Raw genomic sequence first — 21,438 nt, 5'->3', positions numbered from 1 at the left:
CCTCCTCGTCCGCGCATGCGCAAACGGTGGCTCCGCCCCGGGACGAGGGGGAGGCGCGCCAGATCTGCGATCAAGATTGCTTTGAACTCTCCGAGGTCAGGGCCATTCCGGAGGAATACCCATATGTGTGAATGCACAGAGACCACGAAGAAGATCATATAAGAAACTGCCTAAAATTTCATGGATATTACTATTTATAGTAGCCCTATTATTTATAAAAATGCCCTCCTGAACAATTCTGTTTTACATATTCTGCTCCTAGGATAGTGTTTTATAGTATATATTGGGTATGAAAGTATGGTAACTTGAAACAGGGATTAAAAGCAGAGTTTCAGCACATTTTTTAATGTGTATGTTGGAAACATTTTCTCCAGCTTGTAAGACTTGAGTTGAATTCTTTACATAAAGTGAGGCCTGTTTATCTTGAAGACAGTGATCTGTTTCAACTGGTACATATAGTAGCACTGTACTATTTATGGTAAATACACAACTTGAAAGCACAGAGCAGAATCAAACAAATTTTATATGTTTATATAAAATTATTTATCCATTTCCATTTATATGAAGGCCTGGAAGGTATGTCTTTTCAAGGCTATAAGAAGTTGGTAGTGATTTTATTTCAGCAAGGAATTAAAGCATTCTGTTTTTACTCTTTTCACTCCGATGCTATGAATTATTATTTTTCATGGATCTTTCATTTTGTTATATATCTCCATTTTAAACATAAGAAATTCTCTTCTGGATCAGACTAATGATGTCTTAAATGGCATCCTGCTGCGTACTATGGCCAAACAGAAACAGCAGCACAGAGACCAACACTCCTCCTGCTGTTGCTACTCCAGTAATACATATTGAGTGGAAGTTGCATTTAGCCATTACAGCTAATAGCCACCAATGGACTTGTTCTCCGTTGATTTGTCTGACCCTCTGTAAGTTGCTAGAAAGGCAAACTGCTCTGCTGCAAGGCACACAGCACTTGCGCTATTGTTTACTTACTTATTTAGGGGAAATTTTATGTCTCCTTTCACAAGATGGCTTATAAAATAACACCAAATAACATAATAAAGCACAAACATTATAGGTTATAAATTAAAACCCAGCCAGAGATTAACAAAGCATCGAGCAATAGTTATAACCATTTTAGTGAATAAAATTACTTTTTCTTTCCTGGTACCAGTCGCTTTGGTCCTAAAAGAGTATGCAAACAGAGGTCTGAACTATCACGTTAAATATGATGCTATACAGCTGAAAGTCAGTTACAGGAATACAGAAGTGCATGCAGGATTACTCTTGTTCTAGTGTCTTCCAAACATTAATAATGCAATATCCTTCAATGGAAAAATAAAATAGCACTACCCTTTTCCAACTGAAACCTTTTTCAATTTGCCAAGGATCCAAATAATGGAGCTGCCTCAGAGACAAAAGTCATAGTAAAGGCATCAGAACCAGTTTATTCACAATAATCATTCACAAAAAAGGGCTTCCCATAAAGGAAAATAAAAACAAAACACAAATCTTCATTTTACTTACTACACGATGTGTATATTTTTAGCACACTTAAATAGCTTGTACATTTTATTTACATTTTTGCCACCAAGTACCAACTCCAGTTCAGCCATTATGTACCATATACATTCCTACTGTACAGTGTATTTACAATAATGTCATCTTACAATTGCAAACCATGATAACAGTATAATGGGATGAAGAAGTACAAGTCTCTCCGGTGTCTGAAAACATTTCAGGGAAGAACAAATTGGAGAAAAGACTATTGGTATAGGTAGTTGTTTTTTTTTATTACATCTGCAGACACAGGATTGACTTGTAAGAATATTATACCTCTTTAAGCCACACTGTGGCTACTGGCTATTTTGTGTCCTTATGTAGGCACCTGTTTTTGACTAAACAGATCCTTACGATGTATTTACATTTTAGAAAAGCTTGTGCACAGCACAAACTTAAGTGCAAATAACTGTATCAGTGCATACATTAAAACACAATGCACTTCAAGATCATGTTTTACAGCCTATTTTTAATGCTAATTACAGGTACATGAATGTAATTTAAAAAGAAATCCTTCAGCTTGACATGAGATGAAATGTTTTGGCTATCATAATACTGGAAAGGTCTATCAAAAAATGCTGCACATCACTTAAGGAATTATGCTTTGAACACAACTAAAACACTTGACAATTAAACATTCAACAACCTGAAATCAGGCCATGCTGCACTTTGCAAGGTTGCTTGTTCATTATTGTACCATCATCATTGAAACATCATGTCACTTGGGATCTGACCTTTGTTTTTTGTTTGCAAAATGATACCTTATGTGGGATATCATAAGCATTCAGTCACTTATAAAAAGGGTCCTGCAGAGCTCAGTTATTTGTTCCAGCTCCTATCCGTTTCTTTTAAAATGATAGGAATCAAGACAAAATGCCATGCAGGCCATCCACCAAGTTATTGCTGCTTTTATGTATAACTTTGTCCAGTTTATTCTAGGTTTTCACTCTTCTGCTCCAACATACTATAAACTGGCTAATTCTCATAGTGTGTTGGATTTTTAAAGTGTAATAGTACTAAACAGGTAAGAGAGAGTTTTTAAAATAAGTACAATTAGTTTATTAAAAATTACTATGAATATTTCAGTTGTTCTTCATATTTTACAGATATGTGACATTTCTAGCTGTGTCAAATTAAGGCATATCTCACCTTATTAAAACATTCCATCTTCTGGTTCAAGCTTCTGTACTTCATTTACAATAGCGGTTCCCAACCTTTTTGGCACCAGGGACCAGTTTTTGCGGAAGACCATTTTTCCACAGAACCGGGGGGAGGGATTTGATGGTTTTGGGATGATAAAATTGTGCACTTTATTTTGGTGTGGTGGTTAAGTGTGCAGACTATTATCTGGGAAAACCAGGTTTGATTCCCTACTCCTCCACTTGCAGCTGCTGGAATGGCCTTGGGTCAGGCATAGCTCTTGCAGAGTTGTCCTTGAATAGGCAGCTTCTGGGGAGAGCTCTCTCAGCCCCACCCACCTTACAGGGTGTCTGTTGTTGGGGAGGGCAAGATATAAATCCAATGTCTTCTGCTTATTATTACTATGTTGTAATATATAATGAAATAATTATATAACTCACGGCCCGGTTGCTAACAGGCTGCGGACTGGAACCAGTCCACGGACTGGGGGTTGGGGGCTCGATTTACAAGACACAAGTGCACATGCAACTGTTCTGATACCTTACTGAAGTTACAGGGTAGGCTGTAGGAACAACTGCTTCCTTCCCTTCCCTAGCTATTCTCCATGCACATAAAGATCTGCCCACCAGCCAATTTAGCCACAGTTATGTTCCCTCAACTTATGCTAATGCAATGCATTGTTCATGTTTAACTAGGATCTGGAACAAGGGAATGAAAAATCCCTTTAAAAATTCTGATTAAGCACAAACCTTCCCAAGTATTAATCACTGCAGATTCAACACTTAAGCATGGTTAAGGCCAAAGGGAAGTTCCCTGCAAGATAAGAGGATATAAGTAAATCATTTAAGGAACCAGAACCACTACATCTGCATTGGGCCAAGATGGTGGGTTTTGCCCTCTTATGTAGGCCAATATTGAAATATATTTCAGATTACAGAAGTTTGCCCAGCCTTTTTTGAAGCCCTGTACTTCAAAATGTTTCCTAGCTTCAGAAACATAATCATTTTATAAAGGATCAGACTCTTCCAATACCTTAACAATGGAATACTGGAGTTTGGTTTAATTACCAGTAAACAGACACAAAATATCCAGAATTATTGCTTCTACTGGATCTTCAACATGGAAAAGCTTTTTAAAAAGTATCCATGAGTGTTAGAAACAAGATTACATTCAACAGTCCATTAAAAAAAGCAACAAAATGTAGATTTCACTGTCAAATCAAGAAACAACAATGTTCATTTGACTTCACAACATCAGTAAATAAACTCTTCTCCATACCTTCTAACAAATGTAACAAATGATTAGAAGGAAAAAAATGAATTCCTTTGGCATTTCCCATCTGCCCTAATGAGTTCATTTGGTATAAACGAGCAGTCAATGTCAACAATAGCCTGTTACATAAACAAACTATTTACATGTTAATAAAATGGATTATGATTATAAAAGCTGAGTTTTATGTAATGCCTGATTTTTTCCAAAGAACAGAACTACAGTGTCCTCATCAATAATAGGAGGCAGCTATTGTCTAATCCAGCTATTTTGCTTGTTTTTAAATCAGTGCATATTTCAAACTGTTTCCACATCAGTCCTTGATCTATGGACGCTGAACCAAGTTGCTTTTATTTCCATCTTGCTCACTGAGTTTGAAGTGTGTATAAGCTAAAATGCCACATAATGTGCACAGAATCCCAAGGCCTTGATGGATAGACAAAGGGTCCTTAAATAGGAGGTACCCTCCCAGGAGAGTAATGCAGAATTTGAAATGTCCAAACATATTGTATCTTTATATTTCTGTTAAGGAGCATTTCTATCAAAACAATGGTCAAATAGGGAACAACATCCGATACTTATTTAGGACGTATTTATTTCCAAAGGCTGCAAACCTCTGCAGTTAGCCTGATAAAATCCCAATGAAAGTCTGTGGAGTTCAATGCAGCCTAACTGTACAAAGGATTGTATCCTGGGTTAAGGTAACTAGATAACTCTCCATCAGTCAACTATGATTTTACTTTTACTACTACTATAAAACACTATACCCACTTTAATGCTTTAGATAAAATTCATATAATGTACTCTGTAGATTCATTCTGTATAAGCTGCAATTCCAACAGCATTTAGCTCATTAAAGCATTAAAAATACACCCAAGCAGCTGAAGCCTGAAAGTCATGCTAGCAAAATTCAGTACAGCATGTTAATATATTTTTCAACTTAAATGTAAGGCATAATAAAATTACATATTTATGTATGTTCCCTATGTAACATTCAACATTATGGTCTGTCACCATAGTGGAAGACCTGGAAGCCTTGACTGGACCATCATTTTAATTAATATAAACAAATAATTGCTATTTGGAGCATCATAAACATGTCACTTGAATCCAGAATCCATCTCTGCATTTTTTACATTTATTTTTCTTTTCAAAGGTATTTATCAGCACAATTCTGCCTTTGTTAAATACTTCTCTTCAGTTTCTAGTTCTTAAAGTCATAAAAAATTTCTTGCCCACTCATTCTGTGTTGTCTTTGGTTGAGTCTATATATGCAGCAAAGTGTGAGGGGGTGCAACTCTAAGGTGAACCTCACTGCTTCAGATTGTCATGAGGGATACTATTTCTGTATTCCCCCCAAAATAAAAGCATAGTACATATTTAAATCTAGCATATCAGAGAAGAAGATTCAAGTTCAGGTTGCTCCCACTGTGCTAATATTTTATTATTCACATGGAGTTGTTTACATAGGGAACATACATAAATATAGATCCTCCATCTGTAGTCCACTTAACAAGTTATGAAAGTAGAAAGTCAGCAGGGAAGCAGGGGCTATCCAGTGTTTTGCAGAGTGCCACATGTATGATGTGGGTGGAAATAGTGGGTATGTGCTTACTGCATGGAGCTCATGGTTCTCAGGGAGCAGATTCATTCCCTTGAAACTAGGGTTGCTGACGTGGGGAGGCTGAAGCAGAGAGAGAGATTTGGGGAAGAACAGTCCTGCTCCTGCACTGACATCTCTTCTGCTGTTGTGGAGTGAGAATCTTGAGGTCAAAGGGCACCAGTCTGAAGAGGAGGGATGTGATCCCTTAGAAAAAAACCACTTCCTTGGGCAACCAACCAATACCCTCTTGCATCGAGGATACTCTTGGTGGGAGGTGGGCTTCTGGCAGTGAGTGATTGGATCTTAAGGTACATAATGAGGTCTGTGACAGGTGTTTTGCCTACCTAGTGCAATGGTTGCAGACATCACACATAGGTTGATAGATCTAGACTGATAGTGCTAGAGAGGAGTCAGCAATCATGACATTGGGAAAATTAGTTGTGTGATCCTGTAGGAAAAAAATTAGGTTACTAGGCAGAACACTGAAGGCCAGACCTCAAAGCATTCTTGGAAATGCTGCTGGTTCCATGCACAATGCCAGCAAAATACTCACAGATCAGGGGTCTCAAAGTATGGATGAGAAAGTAGCGCCAGGAGGAAGGAATTAGATTAATTAGATTTGGCAGGACTTTTTGGGACAAGCTGAACCTGTATGAAAGACAGGAATCAAAAGGGAACCAGACTGCTAGAGATTAATATTAAAAAGGTGTCAGAATTAATTATAGGGGGAAAGCCGACAGGAGCTGGAGAGCCTCCAGTCTGGAACAAGACAGTTGAAAGGGATGACTGCATAAACACTCAGGGTAATATTGACAGAACTGTAATAGGATTTGGAATTGAGGGCACAAAAGTGACTGAGGGCCATGTGTGGTGACTAAGGGGCTGAGGGAGGCATAGGCTACTGGAGAGGGAAACACATATGTGTCTACATGCCAATGTTAGAAGTCTCCAAGCCAACATGGAGCTGGAGTACTTGGTGTTCAATGACAATTTAGATATAGTAGGTATCTCAGAAACATAGGGGAATGGAGAAAATCTATTTGATACAGTAATTCCTAGATATAAACTATAGGCAGGACAGGTAAGGGTAAGCTGGTGGCAGTACTATGTTGTACATCAAAGAGGGCATAAAATCAAATAAGTTAGGAAACATGGGGCATTAACTTCCCAACAGATGCTGTATGGGTGGAGATACTGGGTCCTAAGGGTTACTTAAAAGTGGAGGTGTAGTATCGTACACCTGATCAAACCCTTGAGGCTGATCTTGAGATGGAGAAGGAAATAAGAGAGGTGACTGAAGCAAATAATGTTTTTATACTGGGAGACTTCAACTACCCTTACCTGACTCAGTAAACGTGTGCTCAGGTCATGCTGCAGAGATGAGATTCCTAGACATCATACACTGTACACTGTAACAGCTGTTTACAGAGCCAACCAAAGGGATAGTGATCGTGCACTTGGTTGGTTCTGAGTGGGTCTCAAGGCTTGTTGAGAGATGTAGAGGTTTTTACACCACTTGGGAACAGTGACTATGATGCTATTAAGTTCAGTATTCAAGTCAATGGAAAGTTACTGTTAAAGTTCAAATCTGCAACAATTTATTTCAAAAGAAAGAACTTTACAAAAATGAGAGGAATAGTAAAAAGGAAGTTGAAGGGGAAACACAAGAGAGTCAAATCCCTAGCAGATAACTTTGATGCCCAAATAGAATGCATTCCACAGGTTAAGAAAGGTACTGCCAAGTCTAAAAGAAGACCTGCATGTTTAACAATGCAAGTCAAGGAAGCTATAAAAAGTAAAGAGGCTTATTTTAAAAATTGGAAAGTCTGCCTCAGTGAATTGAATAGAAGGGACCACAGGCTCTGGAAAAAGAAATATGTCAATAATTAGGCATACAAAAAGAAATTTTGAGTGCGTTGCTAAAGCCATCAAGACAAAACAGTAAACTTTTTAAAAATACATACAGAGCAGAAAAACAGCCATAGAAGCAATGGGATCTTTGGATGACAATAGAATAAATGGATTTCTAAAGGAAAATGGGGTGATGGCAGAGAAACTCAATGACTTTTTTGCTTCTTTGTTTACCGTGGAAAGAGTGGGGCATGTACCCATAGCACATCCCCTATTTTCAGGAGGGGAGTCTAATCAAATATAGAATTGTTAGGCACAAAGAGGGACAAAGCCTGCAGAGCGGAAATCAACATAGCTTCTGCAAAGAGAAGTCCTGTCTCACCAACTTTTTGGAGTTCTTTGAGAAAGTGAACAAGCATGTAGACATTATATACCTGGCCTTTCAAAAGGCTTTTGACAAAGCACCTCACCAAAGACACCTGAGTAAGCTGTCTTGGGATACAAAGCATGGGATACAAAAGCATGGGTTCTCCTATGGATTAAAAACCAGCTAAATGACAGGAAGCAGAGAGGAGGAATCAATTAACAGTTCTCACAATGGAGGGAAGTAAGTAGCGGGATCCCACAAGGATTGGTATTGCGGCCGGTACTATTTAATTTATTCGTCAATTATCTGGAACTGTGGGTGAGTAGTATAGTGTCCCAAGTTTGCAGATGACCCAATATCATCCAGGATGGTGAAAATGAGGCTGATTGTAAAGAGGACCTCCACAAACTGGATGAGTGGGCGACAATGTGGCAAATGAAGTTCAGTGTAGGTAAGTGTAAGGTGATGCACACTGGGACAAAAAATCCCAGCTTCAAGTATAGGCTAATGGAGTCTGAATTTGCTGAGACTGAGAGGGAAAAAGATCTTGGGGTCATAGTGGTTAGCTCAATGAAAATGTCAACCCAATGCGCTGCAGAAGCGAAAATGGCAAACTATGTTAAGGATTATTAGAAAAGGTATTGAGAATTAAACTGTCGATATTGTAATGTCCCTGTATAGCTCTGTGGTGCAGCCTCATTTAGGATGCTGTGTACAGTTCTGGTCACAGTATCTTCAAAAGGACATCAAAGAGCTGGAAAAAGTAAAGAGGAAGGCAACCAAGATGGTTAGGGGATTGGAACACCTTCCCTATGAGGAACAGCTGAAGAGTCTGGGACTTTTCAGTTTAGAAAAGAGATGATGGGGTGGGGGGGGGGAGACATGATAGGTTTATAAAATTATGCACAGTGTGGAGTTGGGGGGGGGGGAACCTCCCAAAATACTAGAACTCTGCAGCATCCAATGAAACTGATGGGCAGTAGGTTCAGGATGGACAAAAGGTAATATTACTTTACTCAGAGGGATTAAAATATAGAATTTGCTGCTAGAGGATATAGTGATGGTCAAAGGAATAAATAGTTTAAAAAGCGGATTAGATAGATTCATGGAGGGTAAGTGTGTCAGCGGCTACTAGCCATTGTGACTGAGGGGAACCAACACATTCAGAGGCACTAATCCTCTGGAGCCAGGAGGCCACATCAGGGGAATACCTCAGCCTTTATGCCCTGCTGTTGGCCATCTAGAGGAACTGGCTGGTCACTTTGTGAGACAAGTAATTGGACTAGATGGACCACTGGTCTGATCCAGCAGGGCTCTTATGTTCTTATATTCTATCACCTCAGAAATCTTCACACTTTATTCTCCTGCATGTTAAGACCCAGGCCTTTGACACCTACTTTTCCAACCCCATCAAGACACTTACAAAATTTTCCACAGATTTATTCTAGAAATCTATGGCCTACTGTCCAAAACAAAATTAAGCTTACTTAAGGTTACTGAATTTAACTTGAATTTCACTAAGAAAGAAAAAAAAATGGAAAAATACAATAGCTTGGTTCCAAAGGTCACAAAGAATGAATGAAAGGTATTTTCATTTATGCAGTAGGTGTTGCTTATTCCACCCACACATTTGGAAGTTTCTAATCAAAAGGTTAGGCAGTGGGAAAATGCCTCATAAGCAGAAGCGTTTTCTCTTCTCCCAGATGGATCTCTGGATCCATGCCATTGTGTTTTTCAAATGTTATGTTCAGTTCAAATACATTAAATATATCAGTATGCTGATAATTTCTTTATATTTATTACTTAGCCCTCTTAAGTCCAAGGAGACAAGAAGTTTTAATTTTTTTAACCTCAAATCATTATACCAGACTGAATAATACAGAAATATTCCTCAGATGAAAGCAACAGAAGTGATGAATAAGGAAAAAGGATACGTGACTGGAGAAGTATTCCCAATGATCCAGTAAATAGACAAGTTCACCATAAAGGCTATTATTCCAGAAAGCAGCACCATAATCTGTGGATAAGTAAAACATACACAAAATAGAACAAGTCAATACATTTCAGTGAGTGTCTACTTTAAAAACAGAGAACAGATGTGACAGTAGAACAGAGCAAATTCAGAATCAAATAGACCAGGGGTGGCCAACGATAGCTCTCCAGATTTTTTTGCCTATAACTCCCATCAGCCCCAGCCACTGGCCATGCTGACTGGGGCTGATGGGAGTTGTAGGCAAACAACATCTGGAGAGCTACCGTTGGCCACCCCTGAAATAGACAAACACGGGATATAAACAAATCCCAAACAAGTGGCATGAAGAACTCCTCAGGGAGGTATGGATATTTCTGATCTCTTCCAATCTAGTTTATGTTCTTGATTTGGTGAAAAAGCTCAACACCAACCTTACCTTTACCTCAAAAATGTAATAGGCCACTACCTGGTACACATATACTTTTAAGTAGAGGCAATTATGGTGACCCCAAGATTTGTGAGGCTTCCTCATTTTCTACAGGCCTAAATGGCTTTGGTCAGTCTCTCACACCCTGTTTTCAGGGTATCAGAAACTGACCAAATTATTATAATCACTACTATTCTCACACTAGGAAGTGGCACGCTGTATATGTATGTCTTATGTATACTTATTCAGAAATAAGCTATATTGAAACATATTAGGAATTTACTCCCAGATAACTAGGAATGCTGGGGGTGGAAGACATTCCAAAGACCCAGGTTGTCCTGGGGACCCATGGAACTCAGCAAGTTATGATTTGTTTTTACACGATGTTGGAACTCAGTAGTGTCCAGGGGAAAGAGGAAACTCAGCTTGACTTCCTTTAGGGACACTTTCACTTTCCTGTCTATTCCTGCTCATAACTATGGCAAAAACCTTAACATAAAACAAAAAAAGATGGAGTTAATCAGTTCTCTTCCCACCCTGGTATTTACTTTTGAGAAACAGAATGGTTGGAATTGTCTGATTAGTGTCCTGAGCTACATATTCCACAATCATCAGTCAATTATATGATTAAGCAAAGAACAGTCTAGCCAGTGGGAGCTTTGGAGTCCATAATGTGTTCAGATTCTACAGGTTATTCTCTATGATCCCTAGTAATGGGCACCTGTAAAACCTAATGTTGAGATTGGATAACAGATGTCTGAGTCCACTATCTTAGACCAGACCATTCCAACCAAAGCTTCCAAGCCTGGGCTTCTTTTTTCCTACATCTGCAGTAGCTATTACAAAAATTATATCTGGTAGAAATCATGAGAAGATTTTCAACATTCCAATTTCTACTATGCTTCACATAGATGAATATGCCAAAACACAAACGCCTTGTGCTTTTAAGATACCGTTTCTCAAAACCTTACCACAGCAGAAAGTGTCCATGGTCCAAAAAATCCACCTTCTCCAAACAATGGCTCAAAGAAGGGTACAACACACAACAACATGCCGCAGGACATCGGGGCTTGATAATACAGCAACTGCATAGAGTTTACTTGTAGCTCATGTTGCTTTGCTCCTACCCACTAAAACAAAACAATATAAATTAGTAATGTGAAACATCTAGCTCTAACCTCTACTACATAACCATGTTGCTACTTACTTCAACAGCAACAACAAAAATCTATCTGGTCAATACAGCTTCATTTACCTAAATTACCTGTGAAGATATCTAAAGCATTTGAAAGTTCAGATGCCTAGAAAAATGCATTTTCTTATACTGGCCTATGTTGACAGGAAAACCACTGTGATTAAACTTGGAAAGGATTAGCTTTGGATCAAAAATGCCCAGAGTAGACTTATTTAAATTAATGTAATTTAAATCACTGAAATAAAAAGATCAATGCCAACCATGCATTGAACTTCATTTCCTCCTGTAAAATACATACATTTTTGAACATTTGTACCAGGAGACTGCTATAATATTTAAAAATATGTTTGTTTGTAATTCCATCCAGCTTTTATAGTCATGCAGCCCACATGCACTTTATGTCTGCTAAGAGACAAGTTATTTGTTTGGAGATAGGGCAGCTGCCCTTACTTGGAACACTGGGACATATATCCTTGTAACCACTCAGAAACTTCCAGCTATAAGGGATGCAGTGTGAATTAGCAGGCAAAATAGCATTTCTCAAGGAGATGGAATATAAGAGCCAGTGTGGTGTCAGAGTGTCAAAACACAATCTGGGAGGCCGAAGTTCAAATCCTCACTCTGCTATGGAAGCTTGTTGAGTGAACTTTGGAGATTCCCACACTCTAAGCCTAACCTACCTCACATGGTTGTTGTGAAGATAAAATGGAAGAGAGGATAATGATGTTAGCCTTTGGATGCCCACTAGGGAGAAAGGCAGGGTATAAACTAAGGAAATAAATAAATATTCAGAATTTGGAAACTGAATACATGGTCACAATTCAATTTGAAAAATAAACGTAGTCAAACAAGTTTGTATTAAATTCAGGGTTCATTTTAAACCACATTAATTTTAAATAGATGCTATTTAAATTGAACCTGGGGTTTTTAAAATTAAAATTGATCTGTTTACTGCCATCCTAGGAAAGTCTAGGTTTTGAACAGATATTTCCATCTCAGACTTAGCTCCCATCTTTAAAAATAGCATTACTGTACACCTCCTGCCACAACTGGCGGAAAACAGAACCACCAAATAGGGACAAAGTCCTGTTTTCTAAATATATTATTCAGATAAATGATGTTCCATGGTACTCCAAGGCAATATTTTTTACTACAATGGCGTGTCAGATTCCCATACTTAAATATACACGAGGGAGAATCAATGAGTTGGACTCTGCAAAAGATTTCTGCTGACAGAGGGAGTGGGACAATTTTCACCAAGACTTCTCTCCAGTTGTGCTGTTTCTGGGTGTCTCCTGTTTCTCAGGAACAGCACGGGGGGGGGGCATTAAGAACTGCAATGAGAGAGCGGCTGTATTTATGGAATTCCATGTGTCAGCGGAAACGTTTAGTGGGACCCAGGCCTCTGGCATGGAGTACAAAAGAAATTAAATGTAACTGCAGTTTCAGATCAGCAACTGTGCATCTTTGCAATCTTATTGCAATTACTACAGTACTTCCCAAAAAAAGGAAATGGTGCACATTTCGTCCAAATGTGAAGACTGAAACATACACAGATTTGGATTTAAGCCGCAGTACTGACTGCCCTTTTCTTGCAATGAAGCAACTCAGTATTTATTTGGTCAAGAGCTCTCTCTGCTGTACAGATAAACTTGCATCACAATTCCTGATCTGATGCCTCTCCAACAAAGTAGGAAATAGAGCATTACATTACATTATTTTCTTAAAAAACCCTTACAATGCATATGGCGAAAAGCATTAATTTACTCACCACTTGATAAAGGGCAGTAACTAGAACTCCAAGTGAAGCAAATACGATTCCAAGAAAGTTAAATTTCACATCATAATATGAATTTAGGAAAACACCTAAGGTTATAGGAATCTGCAAGGGAGAGGAAAAACAAAAACATTCTCTATAAAAATTTATGTTATCTATACCCTGAAAGTACAAAAAACCCCAACTGCAGCTGCCAGATCAACAGACACCCCAATGTGGTATTCAATTATAATCTGAAGAGTATTTAGCCCGAAAAGACCGCTGCTATTATTAAGACAAATAAAAGCAGCAACCACCAGTTGTGCTCAAACAGCTACCAGATCTGCACCTCTTTAACGAGCTGCAAGATCTTGTGTTCAACAACACCAGCAGTGGTTTTCAGGAGAAGCAAACAGAAGCTGCTCCCAGAGGGATAAAAATCAAAAATACACTGCTGCAGGCACAAGAAGAAACCATTTAGTAACAGCCAATCATTTGTGTACAAATATATATATACAACATACAAATCTCAAATATAAAGTATGGACTACAGTAGGTCGATCCAATACACCATTTCAAATCTTCCTCGGGTCCAAAGATGAATAAATGGAATCAAAAATATAGCCTTGTTTGTTGCTATCACTTTGAAGTGGGGCCAAACCAGACTCCAAGGAACTTGCAGTCTTATTTGTAAGAACTTGTGTTTTTACGGGAATCACTGCAAACATTCACCAGTAGCCAAAGCCTACAATGATTATACAGGGCAAAATTCTCCACCAGAGGGGGAGCATCACATTTCTTGCCCTATTTCCTGTAATAGTTTCCGCAACCAACCCTGTGCTGTTACACATCTCCTCTAAATGTGCACCATGATCAGTGGGCTCCATGCTGCTTCACTTTTCAAGGTCTGGGTATATGCCGGTGCTCTCACAACTGCAACATACGGTATTGCCACTTATATACATCCACACTGTACCCAGTTGAGGTTTACCATGAGATGAGTGATTAACACCACTGGCTTCTTGACAGGAACTATAAGTAGATGGCACTCCAGTGTTACTACATGATGAAAAGTGGGGGTTTGCTGCCTGCAGTGAAGTCTATTCAACTGCATGTGGAAAATCCAGGTAACCTGGGCTAAGGGATTATTTTCCACACAAACTATTTCACAGTGTTGCTATGAGGAGCCATGAGGTAAAGACAAACACACTGTATCCACTGAAGTAGTATTTAATAAATGTAAAAAACAGTAACAGGTTCTTATAATCTGTTTCTAAAGCATCTGATCACAGACATATTCCATATCCGCAAATTAGTTATTATTGTATGTAACATGTATGCAAATTTAAGATGAGCCCCCTCTGGTTCTTGACAGGTAGTGGCAAGGAAACCCTAGTTTGCCTTTTAGGTAAACTGGGAACAAAGTGTAATGAGCCACTGGTGTAGTTAATGCACTTTTCATTGTGAGAAGTTCCGGGGATTTCTTTTCCTTTGGACGAGAGCACAATTGAGACTTAGGCCATACTGTATCTTGCTGCTGGGGAAACAAAAATCTCTGGGATCTTTTCTGGGAACATTCCAGTCAAATTATTTCTCATGAAACATGCATACGAAGTAGAAAGCTGTCCTATGAATCTCTTCAAACCTGTTGCATGAACATCTCTTCCTTCTTCACCAAGCACCTTCATTTATAGGGTAGCTACTGATTGCAGTGACTCCTGCAAATTCTCCTCTTGTATCTTTCCAGCTTTTCAAGAAACCTCTTTACTTGTGGCAGATTCCTGGGTAGATAAAGGCTCTTGATTTTCAACCAGTGACTGAGAAATCCCACAGTCCAAGCCCATCTACTGCTCATCCATTTAACACATCTCAGCCACTGCCAACTACATGCTCTGCAGCTCAGCTATTGGGTCACCTTTGTCCCCTTGTGGTTGTTGATAAAAACACTGCTGCACTCTTCTCCAGACTCCCCCTTTGCAGACTTTGGAAATGGTTCTGCCTCACTGCTGCTATAATTCCACCACTGTTTGTTGGAAGGCTTCTTCGAGGACTACTGTTATGGCTGCATTCTGAAACAATCACATCAGCTCATAGTTTCACTCCAAGTTAATGCTCTTTTTTTTTTTGGCCACTGTGTGACAGAGTGTTGGACTGGATGGCCTGATCCAACATGGCTTCTCTGTTAGTGTTGCATGCGCTCTACTTCTTCAAATGATGAGAAATCCAAAAGACAGTACTATAGAATCCTAAGAACACCTTTGTATGTTTAAAAGAAAAAGATTAAGAAGCCCTAAGTAGGATTCTAAGGAATATATACACACACACACACACACACACACGTGCAGCACAGTGAAAATAGCTTATTTAGGAGACCTTCATGCTCATTAAGAAGCATTAATACCTTCCTGTCAAGACCCTGGGTACTCATTCACAGTGATGAAGATGACCAAAATGGAGGGTTTTAATATTTGAACACACCGTAAGTCCAGAGCCCCACTGTTAGGTAAACTGATAAAGAGTTTTACAGGTCACACCATTTCCACAGATTAGTTAAACTCTAACATATCTTGGCAAGCAAAACGTGCCCATGAAATCTGGCTTTTTAAGCATTCACCAGGGCTTTCTGATTGTGAAACAGACCCAATAGCACCACCAACATAGACTGACCAAGACAAGGGTCATATTGACATTACAGATGCTGACTTACGTACATCACAGTGAATTCCAGAGCAATTTATGATGCCAGAAAAAGTGGAAAGCAGCTACTACTTCCTGGAGAGAGTTATTTTCTTCCATAAACCTCAATACAAAATAGTGTGTTAAAAGCCAAGAAACAAAAGCAGCAGCAGCTTCAAGGTTCTCAAGGCCTCTATGGTTTTCTTCCAAGATTCAGATTATAGGGGCTTCTCAAAATCAGCTAATGCACAATAAACATTTTATAAGCTATTGGCTGATTAGTGGTTTGATTCCACCCATGGACTTTCACAGTAGCATTCACATCAATATTAATATTTCAGTTTGGGTGTCACTAACATAGGACACTTCTGACCATAAGATGCTACCCAACGATTAGCTGCATCCCTAACTAATGTTTATTACACATAAGTAACAGATGGGATTGTTACAAATGGCAATCTACAGTAAGGCCAGAACAAAGGCTGTCTCAATTCACAGATAGGTGCTGAGCTCCCCACAAATAAAGTACTACAAGAGGGGTCTCCAACCTTTTTAAGCCTATGGGCACATTTAGAATTCTGACACAGCATGATGAGTGTAGCCACAAAATGCCTGCCAAAAAAACAGCTGCAGCAAGAGGCAGAGCCAGCCACTAAAATGACTGCCACAGCTTAACTTAAGTAACACAGCAGAGATCCTTGTGCTGTAATGGCAGCTGCTGCCAAAGCAACATTTTAAAAAATCTTCACTAGTCAGTCAGAAGCCTTGCTGGGCAAAAGTCCTACTTGGCCCCTCCCACTTCCCCAAAAAATTGGTGGGGGCCAGAAAAGGTGTTGGCAGGCACCATGGCACCCATGAGCACCACAATGGGGACCCCTAAACTACATGCACAATGCAAGTGAAATGAGCAAGACACCTTGCTCCTCATTTAGGATGACAACCCTTATTTCCACTCTGATTAATTACTATATGAAAATAACAAGATATAAGAACTAGAAAAACACTGCTGTGGTGACAGCATGACTATATTTAGACCTTTTTAAAATGTTCTTTTTTAGAAGGAGAGAAAGACTAGGGGAGGCCTGAACCAAAGAGAAGCCATTTTTCCAGAAAACAGCTCAGAAACAGGCCTGAAAATACATGAGAAATTACCCTGTTTCACAATGAAAACACACTTGGGCAGGGATTCTACAGACCCTGGCAAAGGCCCCACAGAGTCCCTGGATGAGCAGAGTCCACAGCTTTTGCAAATGAACTACTGAGAAAGATGAACTTGCTGCCTGAGCAAAACAATGGGAAGTGGGGCAAAACTGAGATGATGAGAATATATGTTTTGCTTACATACTTCTAATATGCCTTAAGATTTTAATAAGCACCTTGAGCAGATGGACAGGAAAAAGGGAATAAGAATCTCATACCAGCCATCATAACAGCCTAATTACTTAAGAGTTTTTCCTGACCTAATAAGACAGATTTTTGAGGAAGTAAAAGCTGGTTAATGATCAGCAAGGCCAATGTTGATTTGCCAAATGCTGACTTACTCTGAGCTGGGGAAAAACTCTGCCAAGCGAGGAAATCTTGCCAGCTTAGGTGGATTTTAATTCAGAGGAAAACTTTCATAGGATAAAAAACACCTTTTTTGCTAAAACAGAAATAATAGGATAAAAATCCCCTTAATGAGAAAAGGAAAGATTCCATTGATACCCATAAAGAAGTCTTCATAGTCAAACAGCTGATGTTGAAGTTTGAACAGAAGTAGAGAAGTGGGGGTCAAAGAGTCTGAGGCAGATCTGAACTTTGACTGAAGAAAGTTCTTCATTGAGCACTGACTGAAACGAGGACATGCATATTTTTCACAACCATGTGGCAATTTTTGTTAAAATAGCCAGTCATTCAATTGGTGAAGATCCAAGAGTAGATGTAAATCCTGATTGAGTTAGAATGGGCAGATGAACTGAAAAAGTTATAGAGAACAAAGGGTCTCCACAGGAAGTCAGAGAGAGGATACAAGCTTCTATCCCTCATTCCTGTCTTTGGGGTATCCATTTGAAGGATGGATTCTTAGTGCTTAGGGGACAACAGTGGCAGGGCTTCCAGAGTTCTGGCCCTGCTGATGGACCTCCTGATGGCACCTGGGGCGTGGCCACTGTGTGTCTCAAAGTGGACTGGATGGGCCATTGTCCTGATCTAACATGGCTTCTCTTATGCTTTTAAGACCCCTTGTTGGAGGTAAGGCAAACTTTTCCCACCAACCTCTAGGAAAGGGTAGTGAGGCATACCCAGGGCTTTTTTTGAGCAGGAACGCAGTTCTGGCTGGCTTGGCATCAAGGGTGTGGCCTAATATACAAGAGTTCCTGCTCAGGATTTTCCGGAAAAAAACCCTGGGCATAACCAAAGATGGCATCTTTGGCAACCTCTGGGTCCGCCTCACCACCCTTTCCTGGAGGATTTGTGAGATTGTTATGAGTTTTTATTTTCCCTACTGTTATAGCTCTGTGCTGCTTTATGCAAAGCTGTTGCTTTACTCTAGGCAGGGTTAATCTAGGTTGAGCTAAGCTATATGCTCCATTTTTCTGTGTTGGGGTGCATTCTGAGCCTGGAAATTCTTAATGCGATAGCAGAAAAAACTCTTGTTCATGTACCAATAAAATCTCATTAAATTATATAACCTGGCATCCAAGTCCTTTCTTTTTCTGGAAGCCTTATTCCTTGCATAAGATTTAAAAGATCCCTCTAGCAACACAGCTTTAGCCTGGAAACAACACAGGTTAACAGAGCCCCTTCACTTTAATAATGTGACTTCCCGGATGGTAAGAAATTAACTACAACTACATCACATCCCAGTAGATGGTAAAGCTAGTCAAGGGTGTGTGTGTCGTCTTGGGTATTTTAAAAGTCAAGCATATTGTGATATAACTTTACTGAACTACAGTCCCTTATCTGGCTCATCTAGCAGACAATATTGAACAACAAATATAAACCATGTGATCCCCAGGCCCAGAAATACCAAAACTAGTTTGTGAGATTTTAATGCAAAGCACAGATATAAAGAAGATACACAGGGTTGTCTACTAGCAACAGCAGCAACTGGTGAGGCACTTCACTGTTTAGCTTTGCTAAAGCCATTTAATACCAGCAGTGGGCAAGAAAACCTCCATGCTTTCTTAATCAGACTTCCCAAGTAAATTTTGATATAATCATTTAATAAATTAAATTTGCTGATCTGAAAGCACAACCACAGTGACGTTTTTAAAATTTATGATGGCATTTGGTTGGGTTCCCCCACCCCATGGCAGGTTTAAATTTATTATTTTAACTAGTGTTTTTATATATGTTATTGTGTGACTTTGGGTTCATAAGGCAGTTAAAATTTATTTTAAAGAAATAAAAAACTTCCACATCTTTCTTTTCTAGTATACTTGATAACCTGAGCTCTTATTCTTCATTAGCTACTGAGGACCTGTCTATGGATTTGAGGGGGGGGGGGAGGCAGAAGAAAAGGAGAGATAGCGCCCCTAACTTGTTAAAGATTCAATCTTATTTCATAAGCAATCTGTCTTGATATCACAAACGTTGCATTCTTTGAACTGGTGGTCAGTAACATCAACTCCCAACAAGACAACGGCTACAATGTACTCTTTCTAGAACCCAGCCCACACTTGCTTCCAGTACTAGATTTTAGGTCAGGAGTAAATACAGCAGAAATCAAAAGCGTCTCTGAACGTGCGCAGCGTGACTTCCTTCGATCTACCCTCCAACTATAGGGGTAAAGGGCATTCCTACCGACACGCGCGAAAGAAAGGCAGCCGCATTCCGGCACACCTGTGCTCCTGGCTGCACCTCTCCTTTTAGAAGCTGAACTCGGACGGTGAGTTCGAAGAAGGCACTACTGGCCTCCCCTGCCTCGGGAAGGGTTCCTGTTTCGGCTTAACCCGACCCCCACCCCACCACACCCCACCCCACCCCACCCCACCTCCTCCTACCAAAGTCAGCTTGATGCGGGCGGGGAAAGTCTTGCCGTAGGCCAAGCTCTGAATGATCACGATGACCGGTGTGGTCATGGCCTTGGCCAACTGGTAGGTGCCGATGGTGTTGTTCTGCAGGGACAGGTTGGTGAAGACGACGAAGCCGCAGAAGCTGAGCGCCAGAGGCAGCACCTGGCGGGGCCGCAGGCTCTTGGGAGCGAAGATGTTCAGTGCCTGGCACACGTACAGCCCCAACCAGGTGACGGCGAAGTGCACCAGGGTCAGGCTCATGTTGGGGAAGCCCGTCCGCACGTACAGCCACTTGTTCAAGAAGACGATGCAGATGGACGAGGCCAGGTTCACCAGTAGCCCCGCAGCCAGCCGGCCCCGCTGGGGCGCCCAAGCCATGCTGAACCCCCTGCCCAGCTCTTCGTCCGCCACAAGCCGCTCCGCGGAGCGAGCCACCACTCCCGGGTAGGGGGCGGCGGCAGCAGCACCGGCTGCCGCCACTACCGCCTCCTCGTCCGCCCGCCCATCCTTGGCCAAGCCACGTGGCTCAGGGCGCAGGAGCTTCCGGTGTCACAAGCGGGCGGCTCCGCCCAGGCGGCGCGGCGCTGGAGGCTCCCAGGCTTCCCTGAGGGCCCCTTGCAGGAGGAGGTGGCGGCGGGGCTCGCCTTTCGCCCCAGGAAGAGCTAATGTAAATAGTGGGCGCCTCGCATCTCGTAAGGGGCAAAGAACAGCCTTAAAAGGCTTCAGCTTCGCTTACCTAGTCCAACCCTGATTCAAAACGTTGCCCGAGCCGGGCGGAGGACTTGTATTCCTGCCTAGTGAATATCGGTCTCAAACACTCCCCCTCGTTGGCTTATCAACGCCAAGTTGGAAAGTTCTTAAAAGATTTGGGGAGTGGAGGCTGGGGTATGGCGAGAGGAGAGAGACCCAATCGGAGTTTAATGCGGTGGAGTCCCTTCTCCAATGCAGCCATTTTCTCCAGGGGAACTTATTTCTGTTGTCTGGAGGCCACCAGTTGTAATTCCGGAAGCTAGAGAATGGCGAACTCCAAATACTCTTGTAGTCACTCATAATGTATTAAGCTGGTCCTGCTATTTAAAACCCTGCACTTGCAAAATGTTTCTAATGCATGTATTAGGGACCTGCCAAGTCAAGAAGCAGTTACATAGACAGCATTACTGCGATTAGATTGCATATTTTACAGGACTGTCATACCATAATTTGTTAAACATAAAACTCAATATCCTGAGAAAGGTACATAGTTTGGCAAAAGCTATTAATGAAAATTTTCCACTGAACAAGAACATATGTAACCCTGACTCCATTAGAGGGAGCTGCAGAGTAGGGTTTTTCCCTATAAGGAAAAAAAAGCGCAATTTCCCTTCTCGACTAGAAGGCCTGAAGTACAGGAAGGAGCACTCCCACCACAGAAGGACTCCTTGCTGTGAATATTTATATTTTGTTCTAGGGATATCATAAACTCCTGTAGAGAACAGAGAGGGCAGCCGAGTGAAGAGGCACAGCTTGATGTGGAGCATCTTCCTCAAGAAAAACTAGTTGAACAGGAGTCAGAAGAACTGAGACCCCAAGTCTCTCAAAAAGAAAAAAATCAGCAGGCCTGAATTGTTATGATGGTTGTATATAA

At 40.6% G+C, this 21,438-nt stretch overlaps 1 protein-coding gene across 2 annotated transcripts; it reads right to left on the bottom strand.

Moving 5' to 3' along the window:
* Positions 1-1,431: 1,431 nt before the first annotated feature.
* On the bottom strand, positions 1,432-20,300 carry SLC35E3 (solute carrier family 35 member E3). 2 transcript variants are annotated; one of them, XM_060245040.1, is made up of 5 exons: positions 19,803-20,300; positions 13,159-13,269; positions 11,164-11,322; positions 9,728-9,810; positions 1,432-4,484 (listed from the first exon to the last, which is right to left on the bottom strand). In XM_060245040.1, the coding sequence occupies exons 1-5, from the start codon at positions 20,190-20,192 to the stop codon at positions 4,298-4,300; spliced, it is 930 nt and encodes a 309-aa protein (XP_060101023.1). In that variant the 5' UTR covers positions 20,193-20,300; the 3' UTR covers positions 1,432-4,297. The 2 variants fall into 2 exon arrangements, with proteins under 2 accessions (XP_060101023.1, XP_060101024.1); XM_060245041.1 differs by lacking the exon at positions 1,432-4,484 and having other exon boundaries at positions 9,220-9,810.
* Between the last annotated feature and the right edge of the window lie 1,138 nt (positions 20,301-21,438).

The sequence above is a fragment of the Heteronotia binoei genome, chromosome 8, assembly GCF_032191835.1.
Source record: "Heteronotia binoei isolate CCM8104 ecotype False Entrance Well chromosome 8, APGP_CSIRO_Hbin_v1, whole genome shotgun sequence".
NCBI lineage: Eukaryota > Metazoa > Chordata > Lepidosauria > Squamata > Gekkonidae > Heteronotia > Heteronotia binoei.
The sequence above is the reverse complement of the archived record's forward strand: the minus strand, read 5'-3'. Positions and strand labels throughout refer to the sequence as shown.